The following is a 21,126-nucleotide window of genomic DNA, read 5'->3' on the forward strand; positions in this document are numbered from 1 at the left end:
CAAGGTACGGGACGTTACTATGGTAATGAAGAAGACTCGCGAGCAAAGGCAACGGAGGTGTGAACCACGAATGGGTCTTCTCCAGGAAATCGACCATCGTTCCGGCATCCAGTGTCATTTTTTCGGGCAGTGCTAGTTGTTGTGACTGACGATTTATTCTCCGTTTTGTCACGTAGTAGGTCTATGTTGCATCTTGCTGTGCTAGAAGAAGCTTTGTACATGCGTAGACCTACGCTGGATCCTGAACTTTGTGTTCTGAAGAGTGAAGGAGAACGTGTTGTCTTTACAGCTGTTTGGATGTGTTGGTGGCGAAGGTGTGAAATAAATTCTTTGATCTCTTGACTTGATGCAATTTTGCAAGCGTTTTGTCACCCTTTAGTTTTCACGCTGTTTTGACTCTTCACCTAGATTTCTTTCTTCGTGTTATTTCTACACTTTATTGTAGTGTTGAATCTTTCAATCCTAACTCTTTGAACCCTATATCTTAATAGTTGTAGTGCTCATTGACTAGAACTTTTGTTATTGCTGCTTACAATGCCGCTTCGATAATTTTGTTGATTCCCGAACATTCGTTTTACCCAGGACACACTAGCTGCAAACGTAGCTTCCGCGGAGCAATTCGGACCGGAAGGCGGAACGACACAATGGAACCAGTCGTCGAGTCATAGGCCACCAGTACGCTTCACAACGGTGCGTCACCTATTCTTCTTTACGTTACAGGACACCAGCAGTCACCCTCGGCTCCTGTATTGGCGTGGATCAGAACACTATCTTGTCGTTGCGTTGACTCTCTCCGTATCCCCCGGACCATGACTTGCTGCTGTTCTCTGGACAAGCCAGTCACCTCGATTGTTTTGGCTACCATTGTGGTCGAACTCTTGGAAAAAGTATAGCCAAGTTAGTTCCAGAGACTCGATCGGCTGTTTTCACTGTCCTAGTTGTCACCAACTGCCGCCGGTTCGGAATGTCTTCCTCGCCGAGCACGTCAGAAGCAGAAGGCCACCAAGGGATGATGGGAGCTCAACCACTCTACTACATGTACATACCACAGTATATTCCGACGGTGGATTCTCAAGGTCAAAGACCAACGCATACTGTGCAGGGTAAGTGATGAAAGTTAATGTTTTCCTACTTGTGTGCTCTGTACATAATGTAGCGATGACACAATGTTTTTAAAATGTGCGGTCATATCACAAACATTTAACCAAAGTAATTATGGGTTCAAAGGGTTTTCTTGACACAATCATCAGTGACATATCGTGACTAATGGGAAATTAGAGAACAACAAAAGGATTTAGTTAAACAAAAATAGAGAAAGAGGTCCAGTTTGGATTTTTTCGTAACTCAAAGTTTCATCCTACTGCAATCATCAGACGACTGATACTACAACCTGAGACAAACTATTATGAATATAATCATGCTGGATACTTGGCGCTTAGGTTGACACAATATTTATAATATTTCACTGTCCTATGGTAAAAGCTTATGCAAAGGAGGGGGTGTTAGCCAGCCATGGCAAGAGAAGGAAAAGAAATAAGGAAGAACACAATTATCGGAAGAAAATAACACATCAACGGGGGTGAAATTGATCACTATGTTGACTGTGGTGAATAGTGGCGAGAGAAGCTAGCAAAAGAGGCGAGGGACCTTACAACTTGACATGACATAATATGGTCTTTGAACGTCTAATATCGGATATTGTCTTCATTTCCATGGGAAACTTGAGCCAGTACGATAATGCAGAAATGAGTGGAGATTTGGTAAACATAGTTGACAAAGCTCTGGGAAGTACTATGCCATTGCAAGTGTGCCGTGGGGAAGTAAACCAATTGAGATGTTCATTGACAATGTTAAGTTTAATACGATGGACTAGGACGCATGGCTATCTCTGGGATAGGATAGAGATGGGGCTGCTGGAGGCTAAACTATAAACTAGTAGATCAGTAGAGGGGAATAGATTAAACATTACTCTGCACGATTCCCAAATGAAGGCAAGTATCACACAGACGTTGTGGGTGTTGCGAGGGATAAGTATAATGTTAGCCCTGACATAATATGTCAGTGCTAACATTATACTTATCCCTCGCATATTATGCCAAACCAGTGCTGACAGTGCAGAATTCTACTGTCCCGGAGCGGCAGCTGCGACTGGCTACTAACTTGTTCTACTAGAACATGTATGTCATGCTAGGTGTGAAGTTTGGTTTATTTGATATTTTATTTTTGTTGCGGCATTTTGATACTAGAGAGGTTCTGCTACACGGAACTACGTACCAAACTCCGTGTCAACTGCAGTGAAGTTTGACACGGATTTTTCGTACGTTGCACCGGTTCTGCTGTACGTAGCATGCTCGAACCATGCACGAACACCCCGCCTACTCTGTACGCTTACTTTTCAAACGGAGTCCGGTCCGTGTGAAGCGCGCTTCACACGGAAAACGGTATGACAAAATCCGTATCAAACTAAATTCCGTACCGCTGTGAAGTTTCCATACGTACTTTGGCACGTTTTACCGTGTGGCAGAACCTCACTTCTTTTCTCACTCACACGTCAGTACTGCACACATACTCACACACACACTCTCTCTCTCTCTCACATACACACACACACACACTCACACACACTCATCACAGAATAACAACTGCGGGGGGACAGCCACAGCAACGGGGGGACAGCCACAGCAAGGCTGGTTGCACTCTTGTGTCCAGAACACAGACAGAAAAACGTCCAGCGAAAACAACACCTCATAGAGTGACAGCATTGTGCGAGGTGAATCATACAGAAAAGCACAGCAATCGACAGAGCATCCGCACATTCCACACCTCGCACAACTTATAACCTGTATTGTAGCAGCAATATTGAGAAATCTATCAGAGAGAGAGAGTAACGCAGCGCTCTCACAATCATGATCTGTGTGTGAAAACCGTACAAAGCTCCTCATTGGGAGGGAGGGTGGGAAACCAGCTTGCAAAGCAAGAAAACAAAAGATGAGGGACTGCGGCGTACCAGTACGCCCAAAACTGTTGGACCTCGGTCCCAGACCTGTTCGTTCGAAAAGAACAACATTTCTTGTTTATTTCGTAAAACTCAGCCAACAAGAAATGAAAACTTCTTTTCTCACTCACACGTCAGTACTGCACACATACTCACACACACACTCTCTCTCTCTCTCACATACACACACACACACACTCACACACACTCATCACAGAATAACAACTGCGGGGGGACAGCCACAGCAAGGACACTAAAGCATAGCAGTAGAGTCACACAGCTAGCACTTGAGACACCTGCAGCAGATTGGGCAGGGATTCCTGAATGTAAGCCTTCATAGCATCACTTCTCCATCCTCCCTGTCGCTGAATGAGCCTATCTGGTACTCCTGCTGCAGCAGCCGTGGATGCACCTCCCGATCTCAAACTGTGTAAACCATACTCATCTGGGTTTACGCCGATACGCTTCAGAGCTTCACGCACTAACTCTCTTGCTCTGCTGTAGGATAGCGAGTGCTTGATGGCGGTCCTGCCCTTTACACGAGCTATACGCCCGAACAGCTTGACATGACCTTGGTGCCCTCCTTTTTCAATCAGATGCTCCACTAGCGATACCGGGCACAGGTCACTCTCCCACCGGCTGATGAACACCCAGCTACCTTGCCTCAGTTGGTCGTTCTTGCGAACTTGCAGGAAGACCGCCATATGTGATGACTTGATGGCTACCTCATCCACGAAGATGTTGGCCAAATCATCCCACCTCATCATACCGGCATAACCCAGTACTATGAGGGTTAGGGTCTGCAGGTCTTGCAGTGATGAGCTTGACAGTTCCCGATGGAGGCGCTCCAGAAGTGGTTTTGATAATGGCAATTTTCTATCCTTCGGTCGAGCCAGAGAGCGCTTGGCTGCCTGCATCACATTCTTCACCACTCCGTTAGAGCATGGGTCCGAGTATCCCTGGATATCATGTTTCCATGACAAGGCGCACACGGCTGAGACCAATGGGCTGACAGTTTTGGCATCTTGCATGATGTAGACCAGATATAGGGCTACGTGAAATGGGTCTGCTGGCAGATGAGGCACCTTCTGACGCTCTGCCCATTTGCTCCATCTACAGAAAGCAGAGTCGTACTTCTTCACAGTTCTTGGTGCCCGACTCATATTCATAATGGATGGCAGACATTGTTCCAGCGCCTTCATGTCCTCTGAGAGGTTGTCCTTGGCTGGTTCTGAACAGAGAATAGAATGGTTTCTGTCAATGCTTCCTAGCTGGCTATGTCAGAGCAGTCGACTCGTCAGCTTCCTTCTTCCCCCAGGGGGATGTCGTCGCTATACCTGGCGATCTTCCACCACTCCTGCCATTCACTCGCACCCACAGCTTTCCACTGCCAGGCAGTTGCTTACGTGCTCAGAGCACAATCACCTCCCCACAGTGGGGACATCCTGCAGCAGGACCTCGCAGACACTGCATGCACGCATTCTCGCTCATCACCACATGCTCCACAAACAGACATCTTTCCGTCAGAGAAAAACTCCAGCGGCCGGCGAATTTCAGCATCCCTCTTCTAACAAACACAGTTTGTCACTGTACAAATGCGTAGTGCATACACGTCACAAGGACTCACACTGCCCCCAAAGAAATTGTATGGACAAGTACCCTCCAGGAAGGTATCATGAGACTTTGGCAGGCTGATTGCCTCCTTAACGAAATCTGCCCACTTTGGGCCGCAACGCAACTTTGGCCACCATGGCGCCGATTGCCATTCTGGAACAACCAAAGTACCGTGGCATTTTGACACGATCAACATATCTACCACACGCCCTATCAAGTACATTGGTGGTACCAGCCAAACTCTTTCTCCGCTCCAATTCACAGTGAATGCATCAATACCCGAGCACCCCGGGTTCCACCACCTTGAGCAGAATCTACTCATTTGCTTTGTTCTGCTGCTTGCAAAGCAATCAATGCTGTGAGGGCCCCACATCGAATCAAGCCAATCGAACAATTTGGGATTTAACTGCCAGTCATCCGTATCAGACAGCTTTGAAAGGTAATCGGCCAGCTCATTTTCTTCGCGAGGCACCCATTCTGCCAGCAACTGAATACCATGCACGGCGCACAGCTTGTGAATCTCCAGTGCTTCGCTCTGCAAATGAGATTTTGAACTGCCTACTTGTATTATGTGCACGGCTGCCTGGTTATCGCTTCTGTGAATGCAAACGCCACCTTCAATCTCTTTCGACAGCGAACTCAGAACCAACAAAATAGCTCGCAGCTCACGCCATGTGGAGCTGGCACCAGCCTGCACAATTTCTTTGGTCCATTCCCCTTTAGCTAATTCAGTTCCTTTTGATGTAACTGAGAAACCTCCCCAGCCAGAGTCGCTCGCGTCGGACCACGAGAGCACTGTCACCCTGGGGTCTTTTTTCCAAAAAGGTTGACCGTGGCATTGACTAAACGAGCCAGACCAAAACTCCAGATCTTGAAGCGCCATTTGAGACCAGCTGAGTTTTGCATGCCACGACTCACGGTTCATAATCAGTGCATAAAATGACCTCGTCCTCAACCTGCACACGGGGCCCAATGCCAGCGACATAGATAGCAAATACCCCGTAAGCCTGGCCAATTGTCTGGCAGTTGGATATTCGACCTGTGACAGCTTTTCTACAAACGTCTTCAGCTTTTCCACCCGTCCCTTAGTGACCCGTATGATCCCTTCCCTCATGTCGACTTCCATGCCAAGCATTTCTACCGTCTGTGAGGGCTCCCAGTGGCACTTATTTTCGTTTGGAACAAATCCGGCCTGAACTAGATCTGATTTCAATCTTTTCGCTACTGCCTGTGCACCCTCAACTGTAGAGTGCCCACCCGACCCGTCATCCATGTAAAGCTGGCATCTGATGCCGTCCCTCCGCCAGTGTCTTAGTAAGACACGGGTTACCTTCGTGAAAATGTATGGGGCAGTGGATAAACCGAAGGGGAGAACACGGAAAACGAACCACCTGCGATCACCCCCCTTCCCCACCCAGGAGAAACCTAAGTACTTCCAATACGCCTTCGCAATTTCAATATGATGGTACCCACTCTTCAAATCGAACGTAACCAAATAATCTCCCTGAGAGTACACATTTGCCACGACCTTCATGTCCTCGAGCTTGAACTTAAAGTTTTGCAAATGCTTGTTTACATACCTCAAGTCCACAATGAGTCGTAGCTTCTTGCCGTTGTTCACAACGCCTAACGGACTGGTGACTACAACATCCTCCCTTTTTACTTCTTGAATGCAACCCTGGTTCAGCAGACTTTCCACCGAGTCACAAACAAACTCGGCATTCTCGCATGCACTGCGGTGGTTTGCAAATTCTCTTGCACGCGGGACCTCTATGAAGGGCAGTGCGTATCCATGCAGTACTATGGTTTGAATAAACCTAGATGCCCCCATCATGCGCCAAAATTGCATACATTTAGCTAGGCTACCTACTTGAACATCTTGAACACCAACTTCACGCACATCCCACCCACCATCAGCCTCCATCAAATAAGAATCAACATCTCTTTCTTCATCGGAATGAATTGGTGCAACAACAGCAGGCTTATTTTCTAGCAGCGGGGGCAGAGATGGTCTGGGTGCAGAATCTGACGAAGTGGTCAGCGCTGCCGCAGCGGTGGCACACAGGCCTGGGGGGTCTGGGGGGAACTGCTGGGGCAGGGGTTGCTGTGACGCCCGGCGTGAAGGGGATTGGGGAATTGCCCCAGCTCCTGGACGAGGTGGCTGGGGCACTGCCACGAAAGGGCTGCCTAACGTTAACAGTGGGGGCTCTTTGCTTCGTGCTTTGAATCGCAGCGATTAGCTTTTTTGACTTTTCGGAGGACGACAGGATGTCGACCAGCTCACCCCCCTCTTGAAACCTGCTGGCCGCCTCGTGGCCATGCACATCCGCCACCACCAACCATTCTTGTCTAGCAGACAGCAACGACTCACCTCTTCTGAGCCTCTTAGAGAGACTTCGGCCACCCTTCAGCTTCCGCAGGTCCCGCCTGGTCTTCTTGAGTTGGCGTTGCAGCTGCTCATTCAGGCCGTGCTGCACTTCATAAGACCTTGTCTTCCACTTTCGCGCTGACATCGAGGTGGAGGATCTTCGCGACTTCTTCGATTTTTTGAATTTTTTGGTTTTTCTTTTCCGGCGGGAGTCATCCGACGAGTCAGACGAATCTGATGACGAGGACGATGAAGAAGATGATGACGAAGAAGATGAAGACGACGACGACACAGAAACATTACGGCGTTTACGCTTGGACGAGGACGACTCATTTCCCCGTTCCAGCTGTCCCTCGAGGAGCCTGATTCTCAGGGCGCTCTCTTCCTTTTCCGCCTCAAACTTCTCCCTCATTGCATTGAGCTCCACGGTCAGCTGCGCTGCCGAGGGGGCCTTGGATTTTTTCCTTGGAGGTACCAGCTGCGCTGCCGAGGGGGCCTTGGATTTCCTTGGAGGCATAACGGAAAGGCAGGTAGATCTACGACTGACGAAATCAAGGGAGTCCAGAAAAAGGCAACCAGCTTGCAAAGCAAGAAAACAAAAGATGAGGGACTGCGGCGTACCAGTACGCCCAAAACTGTTGGACCTCGGTCCCAGACCTGTTCGTTCGAAAAGAACAACATTTCTTGTTTATTTCGTAAAACTCAGCCAACAAGAAATGAAAACTACTAGTTCACTTCTTTGTAAGGATATTATTATTCATTCGGAATAGAGATAATGAAAGTGCCAAAAACATTGCGCATGACAAGCAAGGGCCCGGGTTCGAATCCTGGTGGTCTGGCTTTTTACTCCCTTTTCGGGCAGTTCACTTCCCCTGTTTACCTTGAATTTGAACATATTTTTTTAAGTTTATCTCATTCCCATTTTGAACATCAACAAAAAATATTCTTATGATATGAAAGATAACGCTAGTATTCTAGCTGTGAGAGTAGATTGATAGTTATTATTGTGCAGAGCTAGTGATGTGATCGTAAGCGAGAAAGTGTGATGGTGAGAGTGAAAAGCAAATGTGAATACAAGAAAATTGTGAGGGCAGTGACTTTTTCTTTTTGCTTACAAAGATCAGGTTAACGGAGACGAATATGCACAGCTTTAAGCCTTTTAAAGGGTTTTCAATTGCTTGAAAGGACTAGCTCATCGTTCAACAACAAACAATTCATCATCATACTGCTCTCGACAAACAGGATGAAACAACAAATGGGTCTTGAATGTATATATCTTCAGGTTGTTCCCATATATATATTTCCCATTAGTCATGATATGCCACCAGGCGCGTGCCCTGTATGGGTTCCTGGGTGCCCGGAACCCTCTTTTTTTGCTCAAAATCGCTCAAAATGCAGGATTTTGCTTCATTTTTTAATTTTTCCCGGGAAGGCCCCCGCAACCCCCCCCCCCTTAAATGGCACCGGTGCGCGCGCCTGGCCACTGTTGATTGTGACAAGAAAACCTTCTGGACAAATAACTACTTTGGTTGAAATGTTTGTGTTATGACTGCGACCGCGCATTTTTAAACATTAAAATGTTGTTCATCGCTATAATTATTAAGATTGGTATCCCCACGCCACCTATGTACATAGTGGCTTGAGAATATTATGTTTCCAGCATGGGATAAAAAGAATATTATCATGCTAGGCATGGTTACTACCCTGATCTATTTTCTTTGTAAATTGTCTAGACCTGGCTCTCTAGCCTGCATGGGACTACATGTGTGTGTGTGTGTGTGTGTGTGTGTGTGTGTGTGTGTGTGTGTGTGTGTGTGTCCCGTGTAGTGGTATGTGCAGCGATTTCCAATCGAGAGGTTGCGGGTTCGATTCCCGGCGATTATGGCCACGCACATCCTTCTTCTCTTTCTCAGACTCCTCCTGACATTTCTTTCATTTACCCGGGTGGTTACCAACAGCCAGTGCATGCCGGAGTACAGTATGTGGTGTGATGGGTGTGGGGGAAAAAGTGGGGATCCAGTGGCCAAAAAAGCCACCTCATAGCTCTGTGGTGTAGACCAGGCTGAATTGGTGGTAAATTCTTCAACCACACGCAAGCTGTTGAGTGGTCCAACCCCAGCACAAGTTACTGTGGCTTCTGCTGTAACATCGATATCACCGCCTCCAGCAATGGGCGTCAGATGGTGCAAATGATGTGTGTGTGTGTGTGTGTGTCTGTCTGTGTGTGTGCGTCTGTGTGTGTATGTGTCTGTGTCTGTGTGTGTGCATGTGTGTGTGTGTGTTTGTGTGTGTGTGTGTGCACTGGCTCTTTCACAATCGTGCTCGCCATTTTTTTTCGTCAGAAGGCCACCAATTGATAATAGGAGCTCAACCACTGTATCACGTGGCTCAGTATATTCCAACTGTTCAATCTCAAGGTCAAAGACCAACGCTTACTGGACAGGGTAAGTGACGAAAGTCGAATGTATGCTCTCTGCATAATGTCTTGAGAATATTTGTTTCCGGCATGATTAAAGAAGAATGTTATCCCGCTAGACATGGTTACTTACCCGATATATTTTCTTTGTAAATTGTCTAGTTCTGGCTCTCTAGCCTGCATGGGACTGCATGTGTGTATGTGCGTGTCTGTGCCAATGGTCTTCCGCTGCATTGGAAGGACTGTGCGGTGTCCGACCTCAAGTTCCATGATTTATATGGTAGCTGGTATGCAACTGTACGGGAATCTCGCACCGAGTGGTGGGGAGTATACACCTCGACAGAGGCTGATGCATCTTCTACGCACAATATGCTTAAAGCGGAAGTATACTCTAAAATCAAATTTTCACCAGTTGTAGTCTTCTGGGTGCTGAGTCGAATGGTCTTGGTCCGAGGAAGCTGCGACGCTCCCTTCCTTCTTTTTTCCCAATTGAACCCGCGCACTTCCACCGAAAATGGGTGACTGCGCCCTACTAGATGGTGATTTGTATGCAAAATGTCACTAAAAGTGCTATGTCGTTCTTATAAAAGCACGGATGACCGCGATTGGCCCATATGTTGTAGTCTTTTGGACGCTGAGTCGACTGGTTTTGGTCCGAAAAGGCTGCGATGCAGCGCTCCTCCTTTATTTCCAATCGAACATGGTTGAACAAGCGGTCACGTGCTCCTGGGTGCCCAAATCACCTGGTCACCGCGCCCAACTTTCACACCAAGGTTCAACTCGAGTGACAGGACTGCACCCAAAAAAGGTCAAGCAGGCTAGTAAGTTGTACCCTGCAGGCACGGTGACCAGGTGACTGGTGTACGCAGGAGCACGTGACCGCTTGTTCAACCATGACTACAACATATGGGCCAATGGCGGTCATCCGTGCTTTTGTAGTATCCCTGCCCGACCAATACGGAAGCAGTACGGAACTAATACGGAGGTTTGCCTGATGTATAGTTAGTGTATCTCCGTATGTAAGCGTACGGCGTCTGCAGCATAAAAGCGGCTGCGCATTTCTGTTTTGATGAAGATGAGATTTTGATAATAACGAGATATTCAACCTCGGTGTGCACCGGAGAGAAAGTCAGTTATTTTGCCGCTTCTTCTTTCACTAATAATTATATCTCAGGTGTGTACCTGAAAGTAGAATAAAAGTAATTCTTGTTAATTGCACCGCGCCTACCACTCGGCTACCCATTACATTGGTGTCAGCGGTGTAGTTTTAAATAAAACAACGTGATTCGACCCCAGACCCCCATGGCTCAACCCGCTGCAGCTCCCTGCGACGAATCAAGATGAGAATCATGTTTCTTGCCTTCCTGGGCTTGGCCCTGCTTACTAGCCTGCAGCACAGTCAGAGTGCTAGCGTGGATCACCCTTCTCTCCGCACGGCACTCACTGGAGACTCCGATGGCGATTACAAGCAACCCGCTACCTACATGTATACTACCGGTGGTGATGGCGAAGCTGATGAGGACGACGACATGCAGGCTGCTGACCAAGACAAGGAGGGTATTCCCCAAGACCAGCAGCGTTTGATTTTCGCCGGCACGCAGTCGAAAGCAGGAGCCCACTCTTCATGTACTTCGCCTCCGTGGTGGGATGCAGATTTTCGTCAACACTCTTCCTCGCTAGACCATCACTCTGTACGTCGCGCAAAGCGATGCTATCGACAATGTGAAGACCACGATTCAAGACGAGGAGGAAGGTCATTTGTCTGACGCCGAGCTAGCCGCTCTGAGTGACCGGCTCAACCAAGATGAAGATAAAACCTGGCTCGCCCTCCGCCATAGCTCCAGCCGCCGCCGTGGTTACTAACGCTGATTCCAGGTATGGCATTTTCTTTCCTGTCTTCCTTCAGTCTCCCTGTTCTTTTCAGTCTTCCTTTATGCGAGTGTGTGAATCCAGTTTAGTTTGGTAGGCGTCTGATCATGGTGAGCCACGGTTTACCCAGCTAACGTGGGACAATGTGTGTGACAACGCCCCTTATACTTCCTCCGTTAACAAAAACTTCGTGATGGATTTTGATGGATATGAAAACACTTAGAACAGGTCAAGAACAGTTTGTATCGACTGCAAATCACTGGACGAAGGTGATTCAGTCTATGTACAGCGTCTTTACAAGAGAAACTGTTGGCGGAATGAGCAGAGAGTTCAGTTTGCGTCGCTTTCGCTCGATTAATTTTTGACCTGCGCCGCTGTCGTCATCTGCTGCGCGCTAGTCGTCATCTGCTGTACGCGAGTCGTCATCTCTCTCGAGTCGTTGTTCAGCTCGTTTCAGCCTTGCCTCGGCTTCTTTGGTCACACTCCGCTTGATGTCGCCGTCGTTCAAGTAAGTTTGCTTTCAAGCTGCGTGATCCGCCGCGATGGCGATTACTCGTTTCCACCAGGGAGTCGTGAAAATTATTTTACGACTCCCTGGTTTCATCTTCGCTCTCCAGAACTCCGCGAAACAAGGAGTAAAGGCACAGCCAAACTGATTCCATTTTCTCTAATGGATACCAGCACTGAACGGCAGCGGCTAGCAAGTCCAGTCGACTTTCTTTAGCCACGAGACTCGCATCGGACCGCAGACTTCTGAAAGAATGCATGGTCATCAGCATTCGAATCTGGGCTTTGCGCAGGTTGAACAAGAACTTTAGTTCAGAATTATTTTCATTGAGCCGTGTGATCGGAGCAGCTCCTTGTTCACTCGCTCATTGTGTGGGCTCGCTGCTCCGTTTTATCGCTCTCTATCACTCTCCAACGTACTCAGTGCTAAAGTGGTGGAGACGCCAAGCAGCGCAATATCCCCTTGGAGAAGTGGTATTTCAGTTTCGCTCGCCATGACTGTCATCACCTATGTTTCCACAGCGCAACCATCGACTCCGCTCGGCTTGTTGTGAAAGGTCGCTTTCCTTGCATCGTACTTCTGTCATAGCATTCCAGGGAAGGCCAAGAAAGTGATTGCGACTCATTTCACGGCAGTTTGTTCCCAAATCAGCCCCTCAAAATTCCATCACGAAGTTTTTATGAACGGAGGAAGTAGTTATAGTGTATTCAGTTCGGTTTTTGAACTCCGATGTTCCTGGCGGGTTGTGCCAGCGTTGTGCAGCAAGAGTGCTGTGGTTTCAGGTCCTATTTGGAGGACATTTCTTTCCCCTTTTAACCCCGTGAGATCGTGTGAACCTGGTGTGCTTTTACTTCTATTTTATGATTTGTTATCAGTTCATTTCTTCTGTCTACTCTAAACGTTATCATTTCCGATATAATTTGCCATCTTCCGGTTGACGCTGTTGTTCGTAACTCCTCACTAATTTTTTGAAAATCACGAGGGCGTGATTATCTGTAGGAAGGGAGGGTGTAGTATCCCTGCCCGACCAATACGGAAGCAGTACGGAACTAATACGGAGCTTTGCCTGATGTATAGTTAGTGTATCTCCGTATGTAAGCGTACGGCGTCTGCAGCATAAAAGCGGCTGCGCATTTCTGTTTTGATGAAGATGAGATTTTGATAATAACGAGATATTCAACCTCGGTGTGCACCGGAGAGAAAGTCAGTTATTTTGCCGCTTCTTCTTTCACTAATAATTATATCTCAGGTGTGTACCTGAAAGTAGAATAAAAGTAATTCTTGTTAATTGCACCGCGCCTACCACTCGGCTACCCATTACACTTTTATAAGAACGAAGTGGCGCTTTTAGTGACATTTTGCTCAGCTTCCTCGGACCAAGACCATTCGACTCGGCACCCCGAAGACTACAACTGGTGAAAATTTGATTTTAGGGTATACTTCCCCTTTAAGGGGGCAGCCTACCCATAAATATCATATGGCATTCAATTGACCGTAACTTTGGTGTTTCTCAATGGATTTGAATGAAACTTTGACCACACACTCGTGCTACGAGGTCGTACCTTTGATACAACATCCAGTGCTGGGACCTCCACAGCAAGCCATTTCCACAGCGCTGCAAACCAAATCCAGGATACCCTCAGAAACCGGCAAAGACTACCACTCACGTTTCACTACTGCCTAGTACTGAGTCCTACCTGACTTCTTGACACGACTCAAACTTGCCAAAGTCACTAAATCAACGTCAACTACAATAATCAAGCCACATATCTGCAACGTCACGAGGGTGCTGGCAGAAGTCCTGCTGCACGGCGGCGGGCGAAGCTTGGAACAAAATTCTGCACACTTTCGCGTATTTCCATCATACGACAAGTTGCGCACGGTCTGCTCACATTCAATTACAGTGCTGCCAAAAAATGACAGCGTGCAACTAAAAAATCTTTCCTTGCAAGGGCACGTTTTCGGCCATAACTCTTGAACGGCTGGTCAGATCGGGACACAATTTTCAGAAAATTTGCAGCTATTCATGATCTTTCAACTGACGTAGCACTCAATATGAATTTCCAAATTCGATTTTTCAGCGAATTTTTGGGTAGTCTGCCACCTTAAGGGTGCGGCTGCTGCTGTCAACTGCTCTCTGTGCAAGAGGACTTTCTCGCACCCCCAGGATCATACCAGGCACAAGTGCACTGCAGAGTGTGCGAAGCCAGTGAATGAACAGCGCAGAGCATGTCAGTGTGATCGCTGCGGCCGTTGGTTCTTGAGCCTTGCCCGTCACAAGTGTGTGACTCAGTCCCCAGGCACAGGGGAGCCGTGTTGTGGTGCAAACTGTGTCCTGCGGCCGTTGCTTCCATTGAGTCTAGGGCAGGAATAGACACCGCTACTCAGGTTCTCCCTAGATCACAAGTCGGTCCCGTGGTAACAGTCTTAGATGACCTGAATCCTGGCGACTTCCTCCTCGTTGTTTGTGTCCCGGACCTTGGTATGACGACGTTCTCATATTCTCTCTCCGTTGCCCGTCTGGGGCCCACGTGGCCTTTGTGGCAGTGGCTTGACAGGACAGGACAGGTGTGTATGGGTGTGTATGGGTGTGTGTGCCAGCTACTTCCGTTGGTTGGTACACTTAGGCCAGATAGTGCTTGGTCTGTTGCCAACAGGCTCGGCTGCTTGAAGGTGTATTGTTGTACCTGCCACCTTTGTTGGTTTCAGGGTTCATAAACCTATTTTAACCATGAATTACATCTGGCTAGTCAAACTCTTGTGTAGGCAATGGTGCTAGTTTGAGCTTTTATCAGATCCACTCTGATTTAGCCATCCACACTAGTAGCAAGTATTGTAGAGGGCCGCAGTCTCTCGGAGGCAAAAATACAACTGGCTGCTATTTAGAAAAAAACTGGCGGCATGCATGGTCGCGTCGGAATAAACTCGACGATAAGAGATAGGCAGAATGGATGACTTGCATAATATAATACAGGTATGGAGTCGTAAAAATCTTGAATCATGGTCTTCACATTGTCGATAGCATCGCTTTGCGCGACGTAAAGAGTGATGGTCTAGCCAGGAAGAGTGTTGACGAAAATCTGCATCCAACCACGGAGACGAAGTACCAAGTGAATAGTGGACTCCTGCTGAACGTTGTAGTCAATCAGGGTTCGGCCGTCTGCCAACTGCGTGCCGGCGAAAATCAAACGCTGCTGGTCTTGGGGAATACCCTCCTTGTCTTGGTCAGCAGCCTGCATGTCGTCGTCCTCATCAGCTTCGCTATCAACACCGGTAGTATACATGTAGGTAGCGGGTCGCTTGGAATCGCCATCGGAGTCTCCAGTGAGTGCCGTGCGGAGAGAAGGGTGATCCACGCTAGCACCCTGACTGTGCTGCAGGCTAATAAGCAGGGCCAAGCCCAGGAAGGCAAGAAACATGATTCTCATCTTGATTCGTGGCACGGAGCTGCAGCAGGTTGAGCCATGGGGGTCTGAGAAACGTGAAAAGTAACAAAGTTAGTTATAGAATGAAGCAAAATGAATTTACCGCTGCCACCAATTTGTAGCGGGCCGCAGTCTCTCGGAGGCAAAAATACAAGGGTCTCAGTGAACACACTGTAACTGGCAATTGAAATGTACTGGAAACGAAATTAACTGATTATGGAATTAACTGACTGGCAACTAAATTAACTAACTGGCTATAAAAGAATCGTGAGCAGCAGCTTTGATACAAAGGCAGACTCCGTACGCTAATGTACGGGGATACAGTACGGGATATGCTATACTCTAAACACTAAACGCTATACGCTTTGAAGTTACCAGCGTGCCAACGCTACAGTATTACTTTCACTGGGGCAGGGATAACTGCAGTTGGATCCCGGGACGGATACCCTAATGCCGTCAATTCTTTCCTTGTCCTCACCCACTAAGGCCCCGGTCACACCGAAACAAGCCACTTTGGGCTTGTTATCGCTGGCGCTCAGCTGGCTTGCGTGATCCCTGTGACGCGGTCACACCAGACCTTGAGTGCAAAGCTTGAATGGCTTGTTTTTCTTACCCGCCAAATTTTGAATATCTCGAAACACACCAATGTTTGCAAGAAACTGGAGAGCAGAACGTTCGCGATCTAAAACTGTACTTGTTCTAGTGTTCAGTTTTGATGAAGAAGCAAAGGAAGCCCGGATTCTGAATTGCGAAGTCGTGCTCTTTTTATTTGTTCGGTGTGCATGGACGCGATGGTTCGGGTGGTGTTTCCTGATGTCGAGCTTTCTGCCCCGCCGGTTGCCATTATTGAACTCAGTTGCAATCCACTCTCTTCTTCGTACCCGGCTTTCTTCATGAATTCGGTCGTGAGTGTGGTGCCTTGTCTTGGCCTCAAACCACAGCTCCAACAATCTACGCAGCAGTCTAGAGGCACAGCGGCAGAAATCCATGGTCGTCGGACAAAATCCAAATCAAACTGAATACAGTGTAGTTGGGGTAGACAGACTCACGGTCAAAACCAAAGGCACAGGGATAGCACGGTTCCACGGACACAAGAAAGAACATCAATATCAGTTCATCATGTCAACTAGTTACATGGTGTGCTCCGGAGCTCCAAGCGCGCACTCAAATTATTTTTTGAATTTCGGCTTTCAGCCGCTTGTACAAGCTGTGGCTGAAACAAGCCGGAAAAAACCGGCTGAGAGTCAGCCACGGCTGAAAGTCGCTTGTAGGACATTTTTCAGCCACTTCCATGGTAATAGTGACGTAAACAAGCGCTTGTTTCGGCTGAACGGCTGAATCGAGCTCGGTGTGACCGCGGCCTAACTGAGGTGTGGTGAGCCCATAAGTGGGACCATTTCCAAGTCCACCCAGATTATGGGGATTTCAGGGGGTTTTGGCCGTTTGGCGGTTCAGTAGCCAATTGAGTCATCTTTCCAAGATTCCTTTTGAGTCTCTCTCCTTTCTCCCAAGGGGAAACCCACTTGACCAGTTATAGCAGTGACGAAGTACAATTATGCGTGTGAATCTGTGTGTGTCTATGTGGCTGTTTTGATATTGTATATTCTGTTGTCTTCTCCCCTTCTGACAAGTAGGTTGTGTACTTGTTAAAAAAGAAAAGGAAAAAAAGTGTTTGGTGTGTGTGTGTTTACAAGTTGTACAATTATGTGTGTGCGTCTGTGTGTACGCGTGTGTGTACGTGTGTGTGTACGTGTGTGTGTATGTGTATGTGTGTGTGTGTGTGTGCGTATGTGTGTGTACTAGCCCATTCCTAAACACGCTCGCCACTTTTTCTCAATTTTTGGTTGTTTTGGAAGAAATAGTATCTTCCGCAAGTTCACTCATTTTTGCAACCTACTTCGTGTCCTTTCCGCAACCTTGGCCCCATGGCCTAATGGCCGCTAAAACTCCAAAATTCAAGTCGCATATCATGACTCGCACATGTTGGACAAATACATATTCACTGATATGCTGAGGGACAATTCACTATTGTAAAACTAAGCACACATCTATGGGACGGGACCACTTCAGTCAGTGTTTTCAAGTATCCAACAATTGCTATCTTTAATATCTTATTTGCACATTGTCAATTTCTGCTTTGTTCTGAAACACAGCATTCGATGGGACACATCAACAGGTGCAGACAGAGCTGCAAGCTGCAGGGACATATGTCGGTCCAGTACAGCCTGATTCCAACATTAGCTTGACACAGCCTATTGCAAACCAACCGCAGCCTGTTGGTCAGCAGCACAGCCATATTGGACAACCGGTCAGCACTGGTGGCTTAAGAGGGATTAGCAGTAGTATTGAGGGACTTCAAAGATCATCAATATTGGAGTCAGCAATGAGTCTCCCACCACATCCTCAACCAACCATTGGTCTTATGTCATCACCAGCCCAATTTGCGAGTCCCTACGGCCAGCAAATGAATCACCACGTCCATGCCACTGCTACCAGTGGTAATCAGACATTAGCAGCATACCTGCCATATAGTATCCCAGCAATGCACGGCAGTATGGCCAGCTCTAACAATCCTGTGGAAATGCACACCAGCTTTCCACAGACCACACTGAACCACCTAGCAGAAGGCATGGAGTATCAATCCGACAAACCCACTGCCCCTCCATCAATACCAGAGTCACCAGTGGGTATCCCACCACATCCGCAGCCAACCATTAGTACTATGACATCACGGAACAGTGTCCCAGAACTGCTTGACACGATGGCTAGCTCTAACCATCCTGCGGAAATGCATGCCGGCCGTCCAAAGACCCCAGTGAACCATCTGGAACAAGGCGGCGAGTATCAATCGGACAACCCCTCTGCCTCTCCAGTGTTTGGCGGACATCCCAGAAGTCTGTGCAAATGGCGTGTGAACAACGGTCCACAATTGTGTGGTTTGGATTTCTATAGTAACACCGAACTAGCGCAGCACATAAGCAACGTTCATCTCCAGCAACAGGACAATAGTGAACATCCCACACAGGAGGATGGCAACGTCCACATCTGCCACTGGGACCAGTGTACACGCACCAAAGGATTCAAAGCCAAATATAGGCTTGCCAACCATATACGAGTTCATACAGGTGAAAAACCCTTTGTCTGCAATCATCATGACTGCACACGCAAAGCATTCGCAAAATCCGCAAACCTGAAGATGCACTACAGAGTCCACACAAAGGAAAAGCCGTTTCCCTGCACCTTCCCGGACTGTAAGAAAAGATTTTCAAATTCTTCGGATCGAAAGAAGCACATGGTCGTGCACACGAATGATAAACCCTACCAATGCAGGGCAGCAGGATGTACGAAGAGATATACACACCCGAGCTCGCTTAGAAAGCACTCCAAGAAGCATGATGCTCGAAATGCAGCCAATGGCGGTAGTGCTCGTTCCGACAGTACCACGAACACCAGCGCAGAGAACAGTGGCTTGCCGTCTGCGGATGGTGCTATTGCTGGGGACGGAGAAAGTGATCATGGCAGTTCGATTTCATCCGATGAGGTACTTGCAGTTCAGCACCATCACCGACATTAACAGGAAGAACAGCAGCAGCAGCAGCAGCACCAACATCAAAAACACGGTTTTTCACTTGTGACTTGCATGGACCAGTGTCAGCCTGCACAGCCGCAACACTTACCACTGGGAACGTCCTCAAGCATGCGGACTGTGAATTCAACATCCACGTCATCTCTGCCTCAGTTACCTTATCATTTGCCCTCTGCCCAGGCAACTGCTAGTAGTGATCTGGTCAACAGTGCACTGCCAACACCACCTGGACAGCCGTCTGCTAGCTATGCCGTGTTCAGTGAAGTATGCCATGACAATGCCGGAAAGGGTGACCTAGTAGTGGCAAGCCTAGGCAGTAGAGCAACAAGAAAATTAATGATCTCTTGTCTACATGTTCCATACAGACATCCCCACAGCCGCCGCCACCACCACAGCCAGAAGCAGCAGCTGTGCCAGCAGCTGTGCCAGAACTAACTCAAAACAGACAGCTTGTTCAGCAGCAACATACTCACTTCCAATACCCGGCAGCGCGTCAGCAGTTGCAGCAACAGCCTCATCATCAACATCCAGATCAGCAGCTCCAGAAGCAGGATCATCATCAGCATCATCAGCATCATCAGCATCAGCATCAGCATCAGCAGCAGTAGGAATCACATGACCCATGTCAGCAGTCGCAAATCTATCCAACTCACCACCATCAGCTGCCGACGCCCACACACACACAGCAGCAACAGCTATCGCTGGTGGCTCACACACCGCAGCACCAGTCATCACCTGTGTCTCAGACGCACAACCATCAGGCACAGCAGCAGTCTACATCACAACAGGAACGAGTACAGGAACCCTTGCCTCAGCATCAGCAACAGCAGCACTCTCTCCCATCGCCGATGCCGCTGCAGCAGCATTTTGCACAGCATTCGACAACTGCTCAGCCAACACTATTAATTTCATGCAGGACAATTGCTGCACCCTGTACTACCCTCCCATGACGCTCACTCTCTTTCAGCACCAAGACACCTCCCAAAAAGGCAATAATAAGCAAACACACCTTAGACGGCTTGAAAACACTGTTCTCATGAGCTGAGCAACAGCCTTTTAAAAATGGCACTGCAGCCAGCTTCGTGAATGGATGTGTTAAAAACTGTCCATAAGGTCTTTAAGGCTCATCATCACTTTCAACCAAACGATTTTGTTATTATTATCAAGATCTAGCTAGCTCCTTAGTTTTACGGAGTTGACGATTTTTTTTATTATATCTTATTCAAAAAAAGAGGTATGAAGTGTACAGCTGCAAACTTAATACTCGCTGTGCATAGCTTTTATGATATTGAATTATCGTATCAACGCTGTCCAACACCGAATGATTTTTAAGGTTATTTCATTAGAGATGGAGCTGGGATGTTGCTTTTTAAGCTGTGGAAATAGTCAATCAGACGACTGACACATTTGTAGAAGTTCCTTTTTCAAATGTCTCGTCAATTTCATTTTCCGCATGTTGTCTTCGCTAACATTACCCATGATGCTGGCCACATGTATTATAGCGTCAGTAGAATTGCAGCTCAACATCCTAATCCGCACTGCCTTCAGTCTTGTTTCTACCCACTCACTGTCAGGATCGGGTATTTCCCCTCCAATTAGTAACCGTTTCTTTTTAGTTCACTTTTTCGGCTGATCTGCTCATCCCGCAGAAATGTGTCAATACTAATGCTGGCCTAACAGATTCTACAACTGCTGAAGGAAGTCTTGTCTTATGCGCTGAGTCTTCAACACTCATAATTATCGTATCTGTTTTCAAAATAATGAGATGGTGTCTTCCTCTTATTCGAATGGTAATTTGTGTTGGAGTACTTGAAGTACACATGTGCAAACACAGCACAGAAAACAATACTCGATAATGACGTATTCGCCGGCAAAATCGTTAGAAGGTAACTAGAGACGCTTCTTTTGAAGTCATTCTTGGCTAGACTGATAAAGCACGAGACAGAAAGGTAGTGGTACTATGCCTTGCATATTCCAGTACTAGAGTACATCATGTATGCATGTTCCATTTGTAGTTATAATTACAAGATGGTGGAAAAAGCTAGGTGTCTGGAGATTTAGTAGTTTACAACTACAATCATGTTGTCATGCTCCTACCTCCGAAAGGATGTTTAACTATGCTTCAAAATTTCAACCACAAAAAATTTAATTATGCCAATAATTATGCCAGCATAATCCGCCTGTGCCTATCCATGGTCGCCGATCTGGGCGAGACTGGTGTGTACGTCGTGGTGCGAAGTAAGCACAGTACAAGTGTGCTGTGTTGATAAGCGAGTACCGCCAGGGCGACCGGACGTCTCACATTGATAACTGCGGAAATTCCTCAGCTGGTGGCAAAAGCTGCA

At 47.6% G+C, this 21,126-nt stretch overlaps 1 protein-coding gene across 3 annotated transcripts; it reads left to right on the plus strand.

The window, feature by feature from the left end:
* Positions 1–519: 519 nt before the first annotated feature.
* Positions 520–20,563, plus strand: LOC135808212 (zinc finger protein ZIC 4-like). 3 transcript variants are annotated; one of them, XR_010552063.1, is made up of 3 exons: positions 971–1,103; positions 9,320–9,421; positions 17,349–17,380. XR_010552063.1 is itself a non-coding variant. In XM_065321369.1 (2 exons), exons 1-2 carry the CDS (start codon positions 965–967, stop codon positions 18,767–18,769), a joined length of 1,560 nt encoding a protein of 519 aa, XP_065177441.1. In that variant the 5' UTR covers positions 520–964; the 3' UTR covers positions 18,770–20,563. The 3 variants fall into 3 exon arrangements, 1 of the variants encoding a protein (XP_065177441.1); XR_010552064.1 differs by having other exon boundaries at positions 977–1,103; positions 9,323–9,421; XM_065321369.1 differs by lacking the exon at positions 9,320–9,421 and having other exon boundaries at positions 520–1,103; positions 17,349–20,563.
* The last annotated feature ends 563 nt before the right edge of the window (positions 20,564–21,126 follow it).

This window comes from Sycon ciliatum, chromosome 2, assembly GCF_964019385.1.
Source record: "Sycon ciliatum chromosome 2, ocSycCili1.1, whole genome shotgun sequence".
NCBI classification, from domain to species: Eukaryota; Metazoa; Porifera; class Calcarea; order Leucosolenida; family Sycettidae; genus Sycon; species Sycon ciliatum.

Bases quoted from the DNA above. Each gene is read 5' to 3' on its own strand.
- LOC135808212 (XM_065321369.1), top strand. From the start codon at position 965: ATGTCTTCCTCGCCGAGCACGTCAGAAGCAGAAGGCCACCAAGGGATG. The intron at 1,104-17,348 runs GTAAGTGATGAA...TCTGAAACACAG, and splicing joins ACCAACGCATACTGTGCAGG to CATTCGATGGGACACATCAA.